Here is a 22,106-nt window from a genome sequence, read left to right as displayed (position 1 = left end):
TTACAAGTTTTTTTCAGCCGGGGCAACCTCAAGAAAAAGTTGGAGGAAAACGGTCATCCTGTTCAGCAGTCCAGGGAAAAGCTTGAAGTGGATGAAGGGCACATAGACAATGATACCGCTTAAGATGAAAAGTGTGACATACAAATACTCAATCTGGGGATCATCGATGATGGGTGCAAGGACTAGGAAGACGGCAGCCATAATGACTAGGATGGGAATCAGGATGGGAACCTAAAGGGTCAAATTGTGAGAAGTAAGTGAAAGTTAGTTGTATTGCATGTTTATGCACAGGTTACTCATAGATTCCAGTAAAGATTAAAGAGAGCACATATTAAGATCGTTTTAGCTTCAGCACATAATAATTATCATAATAATAATAATAATAATAATAGACATAATTCATAATAGAATATTCATAACTTGGAAATGCATTTCCTGAAGGATATACCAGTGCATGAAAAAAGAAAAAGAGTGAAAGAAGGAAAGAAGAAAGGAAAGAATGGTAAAAGAAGGAAAGAAGAGTGGAAGAAGGAAAGAAGAAAGGAAAGAAGAGTGGAATAAGGAAAGAACAAAAGAAAGAAGGAAAGAAAGAAAGAAGAGTGGAATAAAGAAAGAATAAAGGAAAGAAGAGTGAACAAGAGTGGCTCTGGATTAATACAGTAAAGAGAGAGTGAAAAGGGAAAATATTGAAAGAAGGAGAGAAAAATGGAAGAAGCAGATAATTGGAGTGTGAGAGAAAGTAGACTGAGAGAGATGAGGAGAAAGATAGAAAAAAAAAGTAGAATATGGAAAGTGTCTCTTAATATTCCTAGTTATACAACTGTATAACTACTGTTGAAGCTGTCAAAACCTTTTTTACGTTTTAGCACTCGGGGCAATTTGGCACATACTGCTGGACCCATGAAAAGCCCTGTATTGTTATTCCTTATACTTTCTACCTTTTTCTGCGCTTCGTTCAAACTTTGTCGCATAGGTCTTGTAAAGGACACTTATGCTATGTATTTTTAACTTTTCTGAACTTTATGCTTTTTGGAGAGGGACAGAGAGAAGAGGAGCCTTGGAACCTTGGCGCAGGTGTCAGGTGCAAGTCAGTTTAATGACCCTATTATGATGTCACAATGGCCCAATGTAAGTCAATGGGAACATTAGTATTAGTTTTTCTTTAATACGACAATTCAGCATGACGTCACAATAACAAATATCTTACTTCCGGGTGGCAAACTTCGCCCCTGCCCATAGTAAACCTTAACAAACCAATAGGATTTTCCATGTAATTTAACCAAGGTACGAACACGTTTAATCATAATTATGAATATGAACACATTTTATGAGGATGATCTTGTCAACTGAGAAACTAGACTTTCCTGATTTTGTTGCTGTTAATATTTGTTAGCGAATAACGGTAATATTGCTACGACCAAGTCATTGAAGAACATTGAAGTATCAAACTTCTGAGTATCAAACTAGTGACTCAGATCGCTACAATATCCAACTTAACATGAACGATTTTCAGGACGGTTTGTAGCTTTCCAGCTATTTGTGTGGACACAATAATTTGTCCATACAGATCTATCTATAAATCCAGAAATCTCTGTGTGTCCGTCTAGGGCGTATCTCCCTGACGGTAGTTACGTTAGTTATGAGCTTTCGCATGTAGCTTACGCATGTCATGAACCTGTGCATCCTTGATTTTGAAGATTTTTGAATTCATAGTTCGCGAGATATTTGTATTTTATCGTTTCCCGTAGGCACTATGGGTTATCGTTTCCCGTAGCAAGTCCCACTGACTGATTGTGCACCGAAATTACGTCACAATCAAACAAGCTACGTCACGCTCAGAACCTATAAAATCGGATGGTCAAACTCGATTGTCAGTTTTTGCAACAAGACAATTAAGTGGATTATTATTTACACATACTGGAACAAGAAAACACAGACTACATACGGCAGTGAAACAAGGTGAGTTTCCAATAGATCAAACATGGTCTGAATGGAAACCATATGGGACCATCATACCTTTCAGAGTATAATGAATGGTAAACTGTTATTGGTTACCAAGGGTCTTACATTAAAGTGTTCTCAGAGATTCTAGCCCCGGATCTCAAAATAATGATATTTAAAAAGTGCCCCGTCTTCAAATCCAGAAATCTCTGTGTGTCTGTCTGTCTGTGACAGGCGTATCTCCCTGACGGTAGTTACGTTAGTTATGAGATTCGCATGTAGCTTACGCATGTCATGAACCTGTGCATCCTTGATTTTGAAGATTTCTGAATTCATAGTTCACGAGATATTTGTATTTTACCGTTTGCTGTACGGTGCAAACCCATGTCACCGTTATGAGCGACGCAATTTCTAAACCCAATGCATTTCAACGGGAGCCAATCCATTGTGACGTAGACCAGCGATTTGGGCGATTAGTGTAGGCTATTCATGAGGAACACACACTTCGATGAACACACACTTCGACGTCTGGAGTAGGCCTGCTCATCTGTAAGTTAATTTAACCTGTTTACGTTAATTGCCGTGAAATTAGCTAGCCTATTGACGTGCATCGAACTGATTAATTTTGAAAGTTGCATAGGGACGTATTCTTTGAAAGTTAGGGACCTATGTTTTATGGAATGTCAACAGGCAGGGGCTACGAGAGAGATTCTAGAAGTAAACTGCTTAAAATGGTTGTAGTTGTTATCATTCGCATGTCCGTTTGATAGCATGTCAACAGGCAGGGGCGCCTGCAGAAAAAAGTAGGCAACGCACACAAAAAAAAAACCCGCAAGCACATTCACACAAACGCGCGTAAAGAATGGGTTCTAATTGAAGTTTGACAGGCGTATCTCCCTGACGGAAGTTACGTTACGTTACTCAAATTAACCTACATTTGAGTCCAACTGCATGACCATTCTTACCCTACACTTACCCTTACAATAAAGAAGTGATCCTATTTCAACCATAACTTCATTTAAAATTATTTCTTTATGACATTTAGTTTATAGTTTAGACAGCAACTTTGACATCTATATTCAACTGCATCCATACATAATCTCAAACTTTATTTGTTGGTGTATCTCCAAAAAGGCTATACAACATTAAAACATTTCTTAATGAAAAGGAAACATGCATCACAATAATACTTCAGTGTAACCTGTACCTATGTGGAGAGCAAATATATGTCTTGCTATTACACTACCCAACAGCTACACCGACGTCTGCTAACACTACAGAATGCATAATTCCTACGGGCACTGCACTAGTATAAATAAAGTACCTATCTATCGATATTATTGAAAGCATTGAAAACTTTGTCATTTTATTGTACATGAGCAGTTTTGAGGATTTATGATCTCTTAACAGATGTGGTTGGACTGGAGTTGGCTATCTCAGGTTCCACATGTTGTGATGAGCAAAATCAGTGTGGTCAGAATCAGGGTTTGGTCGACCTGCATTATGAAAAAAGATTAAGCAACCGTATCATACCCAAGCCAGATCACGCCACTGTGTGTGGTTTGTTTATTTATAACAACGGGACTAGCACTCTCACGCTAGCAAGCTAGCACGATATGCTACCCAAAGTTATGCTACCGTTAAGTTATCCAACAGCAACCCAACAAAAACGTTTTATTTCCTATTATTCTATTTGTATAAACTTACACAAGCTTTTGAGATATATTCTGCAGGTAACATTGTGGCGAGTTGATGACGTTGATTGACTAACTTTCGACATCCTAGCTTGTTAACATTTGCTAGGGGAAGAAAGTTGACATAACTTTATGTTAGCTCAGCTTTCAGCGTGCGCAGGCAGAATGGCAAAATAAGCATTGATTTGAGTTGCCCGCTTGTGTTGTTACTCTCAATAAAAGGATAATTAACGATTGAAATCTAGAATTTGATAAAATAGTGCTTTAATAATTATAATAATCATCCTTTACGTCGCTGGGTACATTTGGCATTACAACCCCAAACGCAACACGATTTCGCAATAACATTTGCGTTAATGAACTACTTCAGCTGTTGATAGGATGACAGTTTGCCACCCGGAAGTACCTTGGCAACCTTTGTTTACAAACATTCTGATTCGGTCTATATAGAATAGAATAGAATAGAAAAGCCTTTATTGTCATTGTATTTACATACAACGAAATTTGGAGTGCTTCTCCTGTTGGTGCGACGAGGGACAACATATAACACAACAACAACATATAACACAACAATATTGCATATCAAAAAATGGTAGGAATAGCATAAAAATATATATATAAATATTAAGAGTGCAACAAAGCGCCGTGGAATATATTTAAGTACTTATATATACAGCCGCGGAAAAAATTAAGAGACCACTTCAAAATTATCAGTTTCTCTGGTTTTACTATTTATTGGTATGTGTTAAAGTAAAATGTACATTTTAGTTTTATTCTATAACCTACTGGCAACATTCCTACCAAATTTCAAATAAAAATATTGTCATTTAGATAATTTATTTGCAGAAAAATGACAATTGGTCAAAATAGCAAAAAAGATGCAGTGTCTTCAGATCTCGAATAATGCAAAGAAAACAAGCTCATATTCATTTTTAAACTACACAATACTAATGCTTTAACTTAGGAAGAGTTACGAACTAGGAGACCTTCCAGTCCGCTTTGGTTCAATCCTTATGGTCTTTTACAAACCTCAGCCAGGCAAAGTACAACGTTGTCCCGGAAGAAAAACTTGCTTCCTTTTGCTCTGACAATGTTCCCCAACTCTGAGAAGTGTTTTTTCCAGCAGGGCAATGCTCCGTGCCACAAAACCAGGCCAGTAAAGGTGTGGATGGAGTACCACCAGATCAGGACCCTGTCATTGCCAGCCCAATTTCGAGACCTGAATCCCATTAAAAAAACTCTGAAATGTGATCAAGAGGAAGATGGATGGTCACAAGCCATGAAAAGAAGCCGAGCTGCTTGAATTCTTGCGCCAGGAGTAGCATAAAGTCACCCGACGGCAATGTGAAAGACTGGTGGAGAGCATGCCAAGACACATGAAAGTTGTGATTTTAAATCAAGGTTATTCCACCAAATATTGATTTCTGAACTCTTCCTAAGTTAAAGCATTAGTATTGTGTAGTTTAAAAATGAATATGAGCTTGTTTTCTTTGCATTATTCGAGATCTGAAGACACTGCATCTTTTTTGCTATTTTGACCAATTGTCATTTTTCTGCAAATAATTGATCTAAATGACAATATTTTTATTTGAAATTTGGTAGGAATGTTGGCAGTAGGTTATAGAATAAAACAGAAATGTACATTTTACTTTAACACATACCAATAAATAGTAAAACCAGAGAAACTGATAATTTTGAAGTGGTCTCTTAATTTTTTCCGCGGCTGTATATATAAGGTACAATGGCCCATATATATATATATATATATATTTATATATATATATATATATATATATATATGGGCCATTGTACCGAATTGGTGCAAAGTCACGTCGGAAATATTTTGAATTTTTTTATGTTTTATTCCCAAAACTTTGTCCGTATGTACAGTACTGTGCAAAAGTTTTAGGCAGGTGTGAAAAAATGCTATGAACTAAGAATGCTTTGAAAAATGTAAACAATAAATGTTTATTTTTTATCCATTTACATGGTAAGACTGAGCACAGCAACAAGACACAACGTAGTTATACTGCATCAGCAGGGTCTCTCCCAGACAAAGATTTCAAAGCAGACAGGGGTTTCAAAATGTGCAGTTCCAGCTCTTTTGAAGAAGACGTTGAGGATCGTAGACGCAGTGTTCAGCCAAGGAAACTTAATGCAGCTGATGAAAAACACATCAAGCTTATTTACCTTCGAAATCGGAAGATTTCAAGCAGTGGCATCAGCTCAGAACTGGCAGAAACCAGTGGTACCCAGGTACAGACATTTACTGTCCGGGGAAGTCTGGCCAGAAGTGGTCTTCATGGAAGAGTTGCAGCCAAAAAGCTCTACCCCGACAAGGAAACAAGGCCAAGTGACTGAACTAAGCACGTAAACATAGAAACTAGGGTGCAGAAACATGGCAGAAGGTGCTCTGGACTGATGAGTCAAAATTAGAAATATTTGGCTGTAGAAGAAGGCAGTTTGTTCGCTGGAGGCTGGAGAGAGGTACAATAATGAGAGTCTGCAGGCAGAGTCTGTCTGGGTTTACATGAAGAGACAGAAGAATTTTAGGAAGCCTACATCCACAGAAGATCTGTGGTTAGTTCTCTAAGATGTTTGGAACAATTTACCAGCCGTGTTCCTTCAAAAACTGCGCAAGTGTATCTGGAAGAATTGATGCTATTTTGAAGGCAAAGGGTGGTCACACCAAATATTGATTTCATTTAGAATTTTCTTCTGTTCCTTCACTGCATTTTGTTAATTTATGAAGAATTGATGAAAATAAACTGTTAACACTTCCATTTTTGAAAGCATTCTTAGTTTACAGCATTTTTTCACACCTGCCTAAAACTTTTGCACAGTACTGTATATTGTATCATATCTAAAGTACACATATCTAGTAAAAGAACAGTCAATTTTTATATTGTATTTTCAGAATGTGTTGGAATGTTTTTTCTCTTCCAAAAATTGTCACTACCGAAACATCACAATTACTTTAGTGAAAAAGTATTATTATTGACCTGTTCAGATTGTGTTTCCTTCCCTTCTATGAAGAGTCCCCAGTATTGTGTTTCGGTAGTGACATGAAAACTAGGGACATGATTTTTTAAGTATAGTTAATTGATTTAAAAATTAAACCCACAATAAATCTAAATATTCCAAGTTCTGTCTCAACCCAATCATAAAGATCTTTGAAATTAAATCATTGGAAAAGATCTAAAAAAATTGAAAAGTGTTATTTAAAGGCATTGAAATTTAGATGTCCGGGTTGGGGACAGCTACTTCTCAATAGAAAGTAGCCTATAAATGATGGTTTTGTATATATTTAGCTTATCACTATCTCATTTAATGCATTGGGTTTATATAGACCCTAACATTTTCTTAGTAAATATCTATGCCTAAATACCTAATTGTTTTGTAAATAGTTTTTATTGTTGAGGGACTGCATATTACACGAATTCGGTAGAATGGCCCATATATATATATACAGTGGTGGCCAAAATTATTAGAACACCTTACAGATCTGAGAATATGACCTTTTTTTTGTCTCCGAAACATTATTTAATTTCATAATGTAAATGAAACATTCAGATGGTTGTTCTGAGCACAACAAATATCAGATGAAGTGATTCCTACTGTTTTTATCCACTTTTAACTCTAATATTTGGTACGCCCACCTTTGGCAGCAATTACAGCAGCACATCTCTCTGGCATAGAGTCAATATATTTCTTGAGAAATTCAACACTAATGTTATCCGATGCCTTCTGCAACTCAAGCTAAAGGCTTTCCTTTGAATGTACACTAGATCTGTCCAGTTTAATTTCCAACTCGCCCCAAATTTGCTTGATGGGTTTGAGGTTCGGACTTTGAGGGGGCCGGTCCATAATTTTCAATGTTCCAGAGGATTCCTTCTGCCACAGGTCGTACTGGCAATAGTTACAAGAATGTTTAGGGTCCTTGTCCTCTTGGAAAATAAATCCAGGCCCATTAACGCCACTCCCAGAAGGTACTCCATGCCTCACCAGAATGTTATGGTATACTTTCTTATCCATGATGCCATCAATTTCGCCAAAGTCATCTGTTCCTGAGGATTAAATGGCACCCCACACCATAATACTACCCCCTCCTTGTCTAACTGTTGGCTAGAGACACTCATTTTTATATCTCTCCCCCTCACTTTGTTAAACATACACTCTTCGCTTGTTGCCAAACTATTCAAACCTGGACTCATCAGTCCACAACACTTTATACCAATCTTTCTTTGTCCATTTCTTGTGTTCTTTTGCAAATTTCAGGTGTTTCACTCTATTTTTCTCTTTCGGTAATGTTTCTGTGCTGCTATTCTGCCAAAAAGTTATTTTTCTCACAGCTTCCGACGCACAGTTCTTGGGAACACTATTGAACCATTAGTCATTGTGTTGTTGATCTCGTCACCAATTCTCGTGAAGTCTTTCTTCAGTCCTTAAGACTGAGAATTCTGAGATGCTTCACTTCACACAGTTTATTTTTCGGTTCTGGTGGCATGGCGTTCTAAAGTTTATTTTACAGTGCTTGGACTGAATGTCAAGTCCTTGGCTATGCGGCAGTAGCTACAGCCAGCATCAAAAAGGGCCTTTATTCGAACCCTTTGCTCACTCATTAGCTCATTCTTCACCTTAGCCATGTTCAAAGAGCAACATTTGCTTTAAGACTGCCTCTAGAGGCTTTGAATCTAAAACAATAGGTGGTGTGGCCTCAGTGACAAACCCCTTATGTTACCAATCACTTAATGCGGAAGATAGGCCTTGTACATTCAAAAGAATCACCGAGCTGTGTCCTAAGACTCTTGCATCACCATCAATTTAACCACGACCACCCCTGACAATGATAAAACAAGTAATTTGGCTTCTTCTGTGAAGGAACATGATTGTGTGACATTGACAGTGAAATAGGCCTAGTTTGTTTTTGTACGGAAATTGACCTTAATCTACTTATGATAGCTCTATTCTATGGTTTATAGAGCATAATGATGACTTTGTAGGTATTTCATTAGTCTTAAGGGTATTTTAATGGCCAATTCAACAAAAACAACTGAAACCTCTTAAATATGCCTAGTGTTCTAATAATTTTGGCCACCACTGTATATATATATATATATATATATATATATATATATATATATATATATATACATATATATATATACATACAATATATACAGCAACAACACACAGCATAACAGAATATATATATACTTATATACAATATATTCAACAACAGTACACAGAATAATAAATACTGAAATAAAGATGTTATGTGTGACTTGCAGTCAATAAAGTGAACGTTTAGTGCATGACTGTATTTAGTGTTCTGATGGGAAAAAACTGTTCTTAAGACCTGTGGTCCTTGCTCTAAAGGATCTTAATATCTAAAAAAAACATAAAGTTCAGAAAAGTTAAAAATACATAGCATAAGTTAAATTTAATTTGATTTATTAAGCGCCAAAACAATACTATTTACAATAAAATAAATGTCATATCATTAAAAAGATCTTATCTGATAAATCAGATATCAGTGCACTTGCATCAGTGCCAGCCATCTTGGCTCTCAAACTAGGGCACTTCATAATTGTTGACTGTTCTATACTGTACATTTAGCCAATTCAGAGATTGGAATGTTCTACAGACCCCAAATATTGTGCTTAAAGACTGAAAGTATTTAATTTATATAAATGTATATAACAGATCTGCTCAGCACAGTGTATATTTGCACATGAAATATAGAAATTGTGTCAGCCCCAAAAATGAGAAAACGTTTGGAAAGACCTAATTTGTCACCTACTTTATAAGCCCGTGGCAGATCAGCCCTCTTGGTCTTCAGATACAGGAGACCACACAGGGTTATGGCATAAAAGAACCATGCTGTAAAACTAAACAAAAGTTGAGATATTAAACATTGCATTTAATTCCTAGGTCAAACATCAAGAACCAAGCCAAGCTGACATGCAGGGAGAAATGTCAATAAACACCATGTGCTCTCGCTGAATAAAGTGGTTCCCTGTAGGGCTGTCAACGAATATTCTAAATTCAAATATATTTTCGATTAGCTTTTAAAAACAGAATTTCGAATGTGAAAATTGATAGAGATAATTTCCAAACACTATTATATTCTAAGGTCATTAATAATCAAGTGCCTTGTATTAATATATTCCTTGTATGAATTATGTGCTTATGAAAGAAGGAGCACAGCTTTTCTGTGTGTGTGTGTAACTAGAATATTAGGTGCCACTAAGTCTGCATATGAACAAGAGCATGTTTAGACCAGAGGAGATAAGAAAGGAACTGTGCTTCTTCCGACCTTGTGCAAAACTGCCACCCTTGCAAGACAGGGAGCCTCGGATGTGAGAAATCCACCACGTGATCATCCCTGCTGAAAGCCAAACTTCTTACTATATAAACCCCGTGCAAAGTGTTTATCAGGGCCTTCACTGTCAGCCTTGGCTGGAAGGGGAGCCCAATTGCAATTGTTGTTGTTTGTTTGTCTAATAAATATACTTTCATGCAGCTCCGGAGTCCTGAACTAACTAGGGTGATTTTTCACCTATCAAAAATGTATATTCAAATGTAAAAAAAAAAGAAAGAACAAGTGGCAGCGGCAGCAAGTCAGGGATAGGTGTGGTACATCTTACAATCCACTAGGGGCACTACGCTAGGATAATGAGATACCTGAGGAAATGAATGTAAATAGGATTGATGAAGAAGTGAAGTGAAGTAAAGTATACTACGTGTGCTCCGTTGCTTGCTTTCAGGAGTCACACTCTCTGGCACAGCGTCACTGCTGACAGTTGACTTTTGTGAAAGATGGCAGAAAGTGCAGAACCTAGCTTGACCGCAGCAGAGAAAGTGATTGTAACCCCCAAAAATCTAGAGTTATGTCTGGAAAAATGTCGGATTTATGTCAGTTGATGGTAAACTTGTTAAGCCTACAGCTAAAGTAGTGTGTACGCTATGTAAGCTAGTTAGCTTAACATTCAACAACTAGCAACTTTAGGCTACATCTCTAAAATGTGCACCCAAGTGAATATGGCATAATATGTGGAACTTCAGCAAAACAGCCACGTCTTGATACATATTTTGCGCCGTCCGCCACAAGTTCGTTGTCTGCGAAGGAGACTTGCACGCAAAAATTGATTTCGTTCATATGCAAGGGCATGAGGCCGATGGATGGGATAGGCTTCAGGAAGCACTGGAAGCGAGGTACCATATCACTAACCGGTACGGCCCCGACAAACAGATCACAACAAAAAACAAAATGCTCAATGCCAGAAAAACTAAACATATCTAAGTACCGCAATATGCAACAGGCAAACCGACACACAGGTGACATGTCCCTGGTTGGTGAAATGATTCATCTGTGTGTTTGTTTGTGCTGATTCCCGACTGACAGACCTGCAGACTGATTCGTCATTTCCTGTTTGTTAGATGGATCAGGAGGAGCCTCCTGGGCCTGATCACTCCCCTCCTCAGCCCGCCCCGAAACGCCCCTGCAGACCGGCTCCAGAGCAACACCAGCATCGCCCACGCCGCCCTGCTCCCCATCCTGGGCCCTCAACACAGTCATCATCCCCTCGACGACTTCTCCCGCTGGATGTGATGACCACCACTCTGGTCATCGGCAGCTCCATGGTCCGAGATGTCCACACCCCCCCTTCAACAAGCAAGGTCCACTGCCTCCCCGGAGCCAGGTGTATTCCAATCGCTGATGGAAGTGGAACTATCCCTCCCCACCCCCACCACTCTGCACGTAGTCTCTCTACCTGGTCTACCTAGAGAAACCCTCGGCCAACCGCACCCACCGCCACTGCATTGCCGTACACCTACTCTACCCAATACCCTATGCTAGCATTTATATACAATATACTTACTTATTATTGCCTCCACCGAAATGTTTCTCTGTCCCTACATCCCTTACCCCTGTAACAGTAACCCTATTGGCACAGTAATCTGGTCTTGTCTGTATCATGTATTTACCATCAGATGTATGTATACATATGTCCAGTGACCAAATGCTGGCTGTGTATTGCCCCTGTTGCTTCCTTTCCCCTTCTGCCACACAACCCTTCCCCTTCCCTCCTTCCCCCCGTCCCACCTTCCTGTCTCAACCCGGCCGACCTCAAGCAGATGGGTCCCCCCTTATGTGCCGTGGTTCTGCTTAAGGTTTCTTCCTGCCTAACAGGGAGTTTTTCCTTGCCCCTGTTGCCGTTGTGCATGCACTAAGGGGGTTCAGGCTCTGGGCTCTGTTAAGCGCCGAGAGGCAATTGTATTGTTATGGCGCTATACAAATAAAATTGAATTGAATTGAATTGAATTAACCGTGGAACAGTCACCAATTGAGTCGTAGAATTGTATAACTGGGTGCCTCATTTTATTTAACGTAAACAGAAACATTACTAGTGTGGGCTATTCTCTACTGTACTGACTGTATATTGCATGAATAAAGTAGACAAAATAGTCTACAAAAGCTTCATCGCTGGTTTGATTATTTGCCGTTTCATGCCAAGGAAAAGTTCCATGTTTACCACAGCACAGCTCGCTCGGTGCGTTCAATGTCGGTTCTATACTGTAAAACTTCAAATAATGTTAATAATATTTCTTTCAATCACTGAATGAAGCCTGCCATTTTCAGCGCGGCCTTAAATTGCTTGCATAAAACTTGTTTATTGTTGTCGTTCATTTAAACCGCTATGTGCCGAGAGTGCGACGATGCGGGAGAGAGAGAGAGAGAGAGAAAGAAAGGGTGCGTGTGTGTGTGCGAATGTATGTGTTTTTTTAAAGGGAATATTCGAACGTCATTTTTGAGAAATTTTGACAGCCCTAGTTTCCTGAAGAGGCATCCAATCCAGTCTAAATTAAAGTGGTTTCCTCTAGAGGCATCCTATCAGTCTAAAATAAAGTGGTTTCCTAAAGAGGCATCCAATCCAGTCTAAAACTAGACGTAACGCAAAGCGTTACAAAATATGACCGCCGAACTGTTCAGTAGGTTTTGGCACAGAATGAGTCATGGTTGTCAGTGTGTTTGTGTCTTTTTATGCGTTTTGTGTGTGTAAATTGGTTTGTGTTTCATTTTTATGTATTAAAGGAATTATTTGTGCATGCGTACATATGTCTACTGTGTGTGTATGTGTGCATACGAATGTCTACTGTGTATGTGCGTGTATCTGTTGCAGTTTTGACCATGCATTATGGTGCAGTTTTGACCATGTCAGCCAGAGATACCTGCAATTACATCACCTCATGTTTGCTTTTTCATTTTTAAGTAGGTGGCGCTATACATAAAATGAGTGGTTATGGGATGGGTTGACATGGCCCCTTTAGACAAACATACAAAAAACATGTGGCCCTCCTAAGTCCTACAGTTCTCGGGATGTTCGTAGAAAACTGTGTCAGCCCACCTACAGGCCAGTTGGTGTACAGTCACATAAAAAAAAATATTGTATGGCCCGATGGACAAAATTGCACGAAACTTGGCATGCATTCAGAGGGTCTCATAATGATCCACCACTTTCAATTTCGTGCACTTGCGACAATATATGCATAAGTTGTGACTGGAGTTGTGAAGAGTGCATAGTTTGAGGGTCTGCCACGCCCACACCCTTCGAACTTTGTAAAAGACTCTAATAACTCCCCATTGCTGAAGAGTAACCTGATCACGTTTGAAGGCATTACCATTAAATCTGTAGGAGGAGTTCAATCACATGCGAGGTGTGGAAACAAAGTAAAGTTTCCAACCACCAACAGGTGGCGCTACAGGTGATCAGTCAGGCATATGTACGCATTCGGGCCAGATCCAGCGTCCACCCTAAGACATTGTCTCTGGATCAAACAATGTACGCAACAGTTATAAGAGACTTTGTGTTTTGTGGCAAGCACTAACAAGTTGGCAAAGTTTGAGGGTCTGCCACGCCCACACCTTCCGACTAATGAGAAAATCCAATTTCTAAAACTGATTGTTCAAATCCTTGATTGTGATTGGCTTTAAGCCGTTGTAAAATCCAGCATTACCTTACAATTTGACCTTATAACATTCTATGATAACATTCCATATTACTGCGCAGTGAATGGCAAGGCAAGGCTGTGTATTCATATTGCGCATTTCATACCCAGTGTTCCATCTGGCTGTTGCGTTGCTTCAAGGGTTGCGTGGCAACGATTTATTTAGGAACTATATGTTTTAGTGGCGGAAGAATGACGGTTTATCATTAAACTATTGTTTCTTAAATTGAATTGTCTTTATTTATGAAACCATATCAAATATTTGTAGTAACAGTTTTAGAAAAGCAATAAGCCCCGCAAGTCCGTGGTTTGCGCTGATTTTAGAACAGGTCAGGGGTTTAATGGCACTCTGCTTCGCGTCGTGCCTAACAACTCCCCTTACCTGTTCTAAAATCAGCGCAAACCACGGCCTCTTGGGGCTTATTGCTTAAATAACTTTTAGTCGACCATGGCTAAAGAGTAGCCAAACCACATTTCAAGGCGTTACCATTAAAGCTGTCGGAGGAGTTCGATCAGATGCGAGGTGTGCAAACGCCGTCAAAACGCATCATCCACTCAAAATAGCCGACTTCCTGTGGACCTGCCACCATGGCGTCGAGAGACTTTTTGGTGCGTCCAAGCATGATGAAGACGTGTACCGAATTCTGTCAAGCTACGCTAAAATAACCCCAATGCGCAGGGGTTTTTGCAATGTTCTAGGGGGCGCTACAGAGCCATTTTGCTCCATCCATGGACAAAAACTCTACCAAAGATGGACGGTTACAGGCTTAATGTCCCTGGCAAATTTGGTAATTTTTCGAGCACTTTGACATATATTCGATTAAAACACCTCATTTTTGCTTTTTCATTTTTAACTAGGTGGCGCTATACATGTAATGACTGGTTATGGTATGGGTTGACATGGCCCCTTGACTCAAACATACAAGAACAATTTGGCCCTCCAAGGCCCTACGGTTCTCGGGATATTCGAAGAAAACTGTTTCGCGCCACCTACAGGCCAGTTGGTGTATAATCATATAAATCAATTTATTGCATGCCCCCCCGTGAACAGAATTCCATGAAACTTAACGTGCAGTCTGAAGGTGTCATAATGATCCCACACCTCCAATTTCGTGCAGTTCTGACCTTGTCAACTTACAAATAAAATGTTTTACAACACTCCATTTTTGCTTTTTCATTTGTAACTAGGTGGCGCTATACATGAAATAAGTGGTAGTGGAATGGTTGACGTGGCCTCTTAAGACCAACATACAAAAAAAATGTGGTCCTCCTAAGCCCTACGGTTTTCGACTTATTCACAGAAAACTGAATCGCCCCACCCTCTTTAAAAGGGGTCCAGTCCGGTCATAATAAAGTGGTTTCCTGAAGAGGCATCCGATCTAATGTAAAAGACTCAGCAGTTCCAGTTTCAGTGTTTTTAGATTATGATTCAGTGTCACATCATCTGTCCTTTTCCATGAGACTACAATATACGTAAGAGGCACTGGTGTCTTGCCAAAATGTAGTGGATGACGTAAATATTCAAGATCTATTACATGTTTCGATAAAGATTCATACAAAATGGTGGAACCTCTCACTTATTTATGTCTACTAAGCAGAATCTAGGGGTTTAGGTAACTCTCCTAATTTAACTATGCTAAGGTAAATACAGTTTTCCATTCTATGCTACTTATTGCACAAGGTAGTGTTGTAGGTATACAGAACATAATTGCCCCTTAATCAGCTGGTCCCTAGACCAGATTTAGATTTTCATGACTTAACTTTAACTCATTAATTGGCTTGAAAAGATGAGAGGTTTATGTTATTGCTAGTACAACATTTCTATGATAAAGTGACCTCAAGGCAAAACGGATCTCTTTGTTTCATAACTTGAGAGCATTTCCAAAATAGAAGGCAATTTAAAGCTCTGATTTGAGGGACCACTAGCCTGAATACCAGCCCAAACCCCGCCCACAACATTTTTGTTCTGGGAAGTTTGGTCTGGGGAGACAATATCAGTTTTCAGAAAAACGATCTGACCAATGAAATTCTCAGAGCGGGCTTTATACGATGATGAACAGATGATCAACCAACGCTTTAGTTGAATTAACCGGTAGATTTGAAATAGTTCCAAGATGGCGGCGTCTCGGCCTGTTAGTGGGAAATATTTTATGTGAATTAAGCTATCTACACGACTTTTTTAATGTCTACATTGACTCCGTTAGTTGTGTATGTGCAACACGAATGTTGCAGAGTATTGTTTGTCTTAACTAAAGCTCTCTAGACCATTATTGTAAGGTAATTGCTAAAGCTTAGACCAAAAATCCATTGAAACACATAGTAGCTAGCTAGCCTCACTGCTAATAAGTATAACAGGAGCAAGCATATCTCACAGATATTGACGCGCATTCATTTTGAAAGAGGAACAGAGAAACGCGATTAAGGCATTTGTCGATTGAAAAGATGTTTTTGCCGTCCTTCCTATCCTACGGGATCAGGTAAAAGTTTAATGTATCAGATGATCATACTAAGTTGCTCTAATTGGTTCTAGGTATCCAATTCAGCGAAGAGGCATTTTCTTTCCTGGTTCGTTGAAACACACCCCATAATCACAGCCCAATGGGTCCGGATCAGACTTATATTCTGACTAGAATTATGAGTATGACATCGTCAGGCTAAGGGACTACACCTGTGTTTGTAAAAATTTCATGTTTTCGACAAGGTCTCACATCTCTCTATCTGCCAGTGCATATATTTCAAGGGCACATTCTCTCTTTTACTAATCTTCTGGGGCCGTATTCACAAAGAATCTTAGGGCTAAAAGTAGCTCATAAGTGGCGAATTTAGGAGAAACTCCTAAAAATAATGGGCGTGTCAGTCTTAAATGTAGGACTCCTAATTTTTTTTACTAAGAGCAATTCACAAAATATTTTATCCCTAAAAGTAGCACCTAAGTCTAGGACAGCTTAAAACTCCTCATGAGGACTCCTAAGTCACTAAGACCTATTCACAAAAAATCGTAAGATGGCTGCAGCCGACTTGGAATTGATAAAAGACATTGCTTAAACCGTGAAGGTATTAATATTGTCGTAGAATTAGCGCGGGATGCAATGACGCCTTTAAACAACGATGTGTCCCGAAGTGAAATGTTTGGAAACATAAAGATAGCCTATTTGGCTTCGGGGAAAACGCAAATGACGACACTGGGATATCATCAGTCAGCCGTTTAATTCATCAAACTATCAACGCACTGTAGACCCCACATCATCCAACAGTTTATCCAGTTGCCTTTGGACAATCTATTACACAAGATCAAAGTAAATTCCATGGCGATCGCAGGAATGTCCAGTGACGGGACACACATTACAATAATTGCCCCATCAAGATGAGGACGTTGTACCGATGACTCGTGCATTTCAAGCGGTCTGCAGCAGGTTTTTGAGAACTTACCAGCTGGATGCCGCTGGGGTGACAGTGGCTATGGTCCTGGGACCAGTAGGGTTTCGATTAGGCTACGTTTCACGTTCGTTTCGCTTTGATCAATTAAGATTGGAGGGCTTAAAGGGCCGCATGTGCTGATATTTGAAGTGGTCAAGGGCTGGAAATATAATAGCCTTACAGTTTGCTGGGTGCTTTAATTATTACTGCCTTGATTACATGCAATTGCCATATTTTATATTGATCGCTTTATATTTCTCTTAACGTGCAAAGTGTCATTCCCGTTGGATGCACAAACTTGTCATCATGCGTGTGCATTCTGCTAACTGCACTGTCCATAACTATTTAATATGACTTAATTTGAAGCCTAGGTTATTCTCTTATTTTCAGTCGATATAGTGGGATTGTTAGAGAGACGTCACGAATGAGTTTTTAATGAGAGAGCCTGTCAACAACCAATCACCGTCCTCACCCCTTCTAAACTCGTGCATGAGAAGCGACGTCATCCATAGCAACAGAGTTTTTATCTTAAGCTTAGGAGTTGGTATTATCCTTAGTATGAGTAGGTCTCAGAGCCGTTGTGAATCACTTTTAAGAAATTACTCCTACGTAAAAGGTTTTAGCGCGAGTTAGGAGCACTCCTAGTGGTAAGATAAAAGGCTTTGTGAATACGGCCCCTGATGTACAAGTTCTCAACTTATGAAATAAATGGACCACACCCCCAGTCCTTCTCTTACCCTAAACCAGGTTTGTAGCCAATAGAAACCATCAACCTAGTTCAGATTTGGACTCCTAACGGTACTTGTACATGCCAGCAAGTGAAATGCTCAAATGTCATCGGTGTTGGTCCAGAAAAGGCGGAGGTATGTGTGAAGGCCATCTGTGTCCTCCACAACTACATCAGGAGGTCCAGCAGAACCATATCCCAGCATCCAGTCCTACCCGGGAAGAGGATTCAGCTGCACTGCTGGATGCTCCAAAAACCCGTAGCAACAATGCTGCCCGAGAAGCCATCCACTGCAGGGGGAAATTCTCCACATTTTTTAACACAGAGGGTGCTGTGCCTTGGCAACACCATGTGATGTAATCCAGTGGCTTCATAAATCAACGGCTCTTTTAAGAGCCACTCATATTCAGCATTTAAAAGCAGATATTTGCAAGTGATGTGTTGTTTTTTGAAGGTGTGGAAGCCTGGGTTGGTGATGCTATTTCCGGCTGGCTGTCTGGCTCCGTGGCTATTTGGCTGGCTTTCAGGGAATGCCACCAGGAATGCCACCAATCTCTGACTCAGCCATCCACGCCTTGTTTTTTAAAACATCTCTGTAGACGTGTAGAGATGTATCATACAACACAGGGTGACTGGAAACTGCAATGATTCGTTTATCCTCCATTTTATTAGATCTAAAAATTGCAAAAGGTCAAATATGGCATGATATGACGACCAGTTTTAAAAGCAATCTGATTGGCCAAATTCCTTCCTCATTTGCATAGTATTTAACTTTTCCCAAAGTGTTTTGCTCGCTTCGCCCAATCCTGCCTCCAACAGATGTGAATGCAATACAGAACTTCGCTTCGCTGGCATGAATCAGATCTGTGAGCATACTTTCTAACCCACATCCGACCCTGGGTACTTGTTGCATGCCATAATAACTTCTGTTCCGTGAGGTAGACTACAGGGCAGCTGTCCTTTGGAAATAGACTCAAACATGCAGAGCTTTGTGTTCCCCCCGCAGCTCTGTACAAATCATCTTGTCTTGATCAAAAAAATGTATCACATAAAATACATGTACAGTATGTTTGCATTAATCTCCAGTATATAAAGGTCAGGTTCTAAATATAAAGCAAATGCAAATATTTTTAGCAGAGTTAAGCTTTTTATCTCTGGTCTTCCTTAAGGTGACAGTACCTGATTTAGTTTTTCTAACTTCCATAGTAAACAAGTGCACTAGCTGTAAGATACCTGAAGAAGTTGACAATGCTCTGGAAGTCTCCAGGAATCAGCACAATGAGAGCGATGGCAGTGGTGAAGATGAGAGCTGGAGAAGGTGTGAGACGATCCACATGCGCCATGGCCAGGATGTCTGGCTAGAAGAAAAGAAGTCTGTTAGAAAATCATTTGAAATATAACGGAGCAACTGCTCATTGATGATATAGATGAGGAGATCAGGGACTTGAGTTCAGTGAGGTCAATGGGTGCTTGCCCAGTAAAGTCTTAAAATAGACATAAATTCGAACCACTGTGCTAGATACAGCTATGAATGAGAGTTTGTTTTAATGGAAACACTAAACGGACAGCTAGAGGACTATGACATGTCCAAAGTGCCAGCTACACAAGCGTGCACCAACGACAAAAGACAATTGCTCTCATTGAAATCAACAAGATTGTCTTAACTAGCAGCAAGCGTCAAAGAGCAATGCATCGCAACGTTTTGACCCAAGCGTTGACGAACATTCGGACTTGATGTGTTGCATCACTTGCAGATGAATTCTCAAAAGTTTCAGGATGTTCCTAAGCTCAGCTCAGCTAGCCAAATGATAACTGGCAGTGCAATTGCCCCAGTTCGGGAGATGTTTGGTTTTATTTCAATTCTTCTCACCATATGCCCTTCTCTGGCAGCCACGAAGCACACCCGCCCACCACTGAAGAATGTTCCGTTCAGAGATCCAAAGGCAGAGAGGGCTGCTGCCACAGACATAAGCCATCCCCAGCCTCCCAGGACTTTATTCCTGGAATCACACAAAGGGTTTTTAATGTAGGAATCAAAATTCTTAAAGTCCTGCTGTCACATTGTAGCGTGAGCAAACTATTTTCTAGTCGTTAATTTAGATCTTTAGCATGAATTTTTCATTTTTGAATTTGACTGTGATCTCCACGGCTAACTGCCACTCTAATGACTTCTTGACAATCAGATGCTCTACTGTCTTAAAACTCTGCATCAGGGGAGTGTTGATGATTCTAATAAAAGAATGTGTTCATCAACAATGTCAGATTCTAAAAGTCCACGTTGTATTTCATGGCTCTAGATAATCTTTAAGATTCTACAACATTCTAACAGCACCTGCTGAAGGGTCAATGTGTTAAATGATTTCTTCTGCAGTTGTACTTTACCATAATATGATAGATTACCATACAGTATGAGTTTATTAATCCATTACATTAATTACATCTTTTTTCAACATCAAAACTATGAAAATGGACATTTGTTCACCCCCATGTCACTGCAACGGCAGTTGATGAAATCATCTCCCGTGGTGTCAGGTATGCCAAGTAACTCACATTAACCAGCAAATACAGTATTGTTACCATGGGAATGGCAATCATCACAGCTCTCGGTAGATTCACCTAAAAAGAATCATAAATAAATATCAAAAGCCACAAGCTCTTGGTAAAAAATGTACTTTCCAAACTGTTACTGAGCTGTTACTGACCTCCTTAACACTCATCTTTCATGTCAATGTATTTGTTATATGAGCCTACAAAGTATACTTTTATTATTATTATGATATGTAGTAGTAGTAGTAGTAGTAGTAGTAGTAGTAGTAGTATCTAATCATACATGTGTGAATTAGACATCCATTTTTGTTATTGTTAATGGTCTACTTTTTAGAATATACCTTGTTTAAAAGTAGCTGCCAAATACCTTAACCTTATGATTGTTATATAGCCTTACAAAGAGATAGTTATATCTTCTGAAGGAAACAGCTCCACACATGTATTTTAGGTATGTATGTCAGCTAAATCTGAATCACAGTAGAAGCATTAAAAACAGGCATGAACCGAGGCACCGAAGTTAGCGTCAGCACTAGCTTTTCCACTGCAAACTTAGACTTAACTATACCTGTGGTTGTTTCAACTCTTCTGTCACGTAATTCAAATTGTTCCAGCCATCATAGGACCATAGGCACTGGAAAAAAGCCAAACCAATGGAACTGATATCCAGATTTGTTCCTTCGAATGAGTTCTCAAGGTTGACTGTATTCCCTTTGACAAGTAGCACAATACCTCCAATCACAATAATGGCTAAGCTTAGCACCTTAGCTGCCATAAAGAAGACCATAACTTTCATGGCAGAGCGCACATTCAGGCAGTTCACCACAGCCAACAGCAGTATGCCTGCAGCAGCCACACACTTCACTACGTTGTCAGGTGGAGGACAGTCCTGGTAGAAGGGGGCCACAGCATTCAGTGCAAAGCTCAGTGATACTCCTGCCAAGCTAGCTGGACGCACTACCACCACAGAGGTAAAGATGAAAAGAAAAGCAATGGGTTGACCAGCCGTACGAAGGATATAGATGTATTCTCCGCCTGATTCCCGTATGATAGTGCCCAGTTCTGCATAGCTTAGTGATGCCAGCATAGCAAGAAGTCCACTGCATGCCCAGATGACAAGGCTGGCACCGGGACTGCCGATGTTAAGCAGCACCAACTGGGGAGACATAAATATTCCTGAGCCAATCATGGTACCAGCAATGAGTGAGATGCCTCCCAACAGTCCCACTTCGCAGCGGAGCTTCAGCTTGTCTGCTTTGTCGTCCATATCTGAGGCAGAAAAAGAAGCAGAGTTTATCCTTTCTGTTGGTTTCAGCACAGAAAGAGAAGGAACGAGAGGCTACAGTGCTGCATGTGTCAGGATGGGACAAAGTCACAAGTGCTGTAATGGCATGGGTTAATAATTACAGGCTTCGGGCTGTTTCAACTTCCTGTTGCTGACTTATGAGACGCTGAGTTTGTGGTACTCTTCTGAGAAAGAGTGGAAGTAATCTGTACTTACCTCAGTGAACATTCCTCAGGCATCACCTCCAACAATTTAATTTCACAGATTTAGCTTTTCATACATTGTAGGTATTATGGGTTATTGGAGATTTTCATAAGCACATTAAACATGAAGTATTCAAGTTCTTTTTTTTTTTTGTGATTTTTCAGGCAGTTTTTGAAGCGCTGCTCTGGTGTTTGAATCAATTGTGAGTGTCTTTGCATGATTGATGATTGACAGTAGGTCTGACAAATGACAGTGTTTCATCACTCTTAGAACATACTGT

The 22,106-nt window shown here is 39.8% G+C and overlaps 1 protein-coding gene across 1 annotated transcript; it reads right to left on the bottom strand.

Moving 5' to 3' along the window:
- LOC308374851 (b(0,+)-type amino acid transporter 1) lies at positions 1-21,604 on the bottom strand (the record flags this gene model as incomplete). Its single annotated transcript, XM_080850799.1, has 6 exons — positions 1-231; positions 9,439-9,526; positions 19,027-19,151; positions 19,664-19,793; positions 20,276-20,409; positions 20,906-21,604. 6 exons carry the CDS (start codon positions 21,602-21,604, stop codon positions 1-3), a joined length of 1,407 nt encoding a protein of 468 aa, XP_080706925.1.
- Between the last annotated feature and the right edge of the window lie 502 nt (positions 21,605-22,106).

The sequence above is a fragment of the Sprattus sprattus genome, assembly GCF_963457725.1.
Source record: "Sprattus sprattus genome assembly, chromosome: 13".
NCBI lineage: Eukaryota > Metazoa > Chordata > Actinopteri > Clupeiformes > Clupeidae > Sprattus > Sprattus sprattus.
The sequence above is the reverse complement of the archived record's forward strand: the minus strand, read 5'-3'. Positions and strand labels throughout refer to the sequence as shown.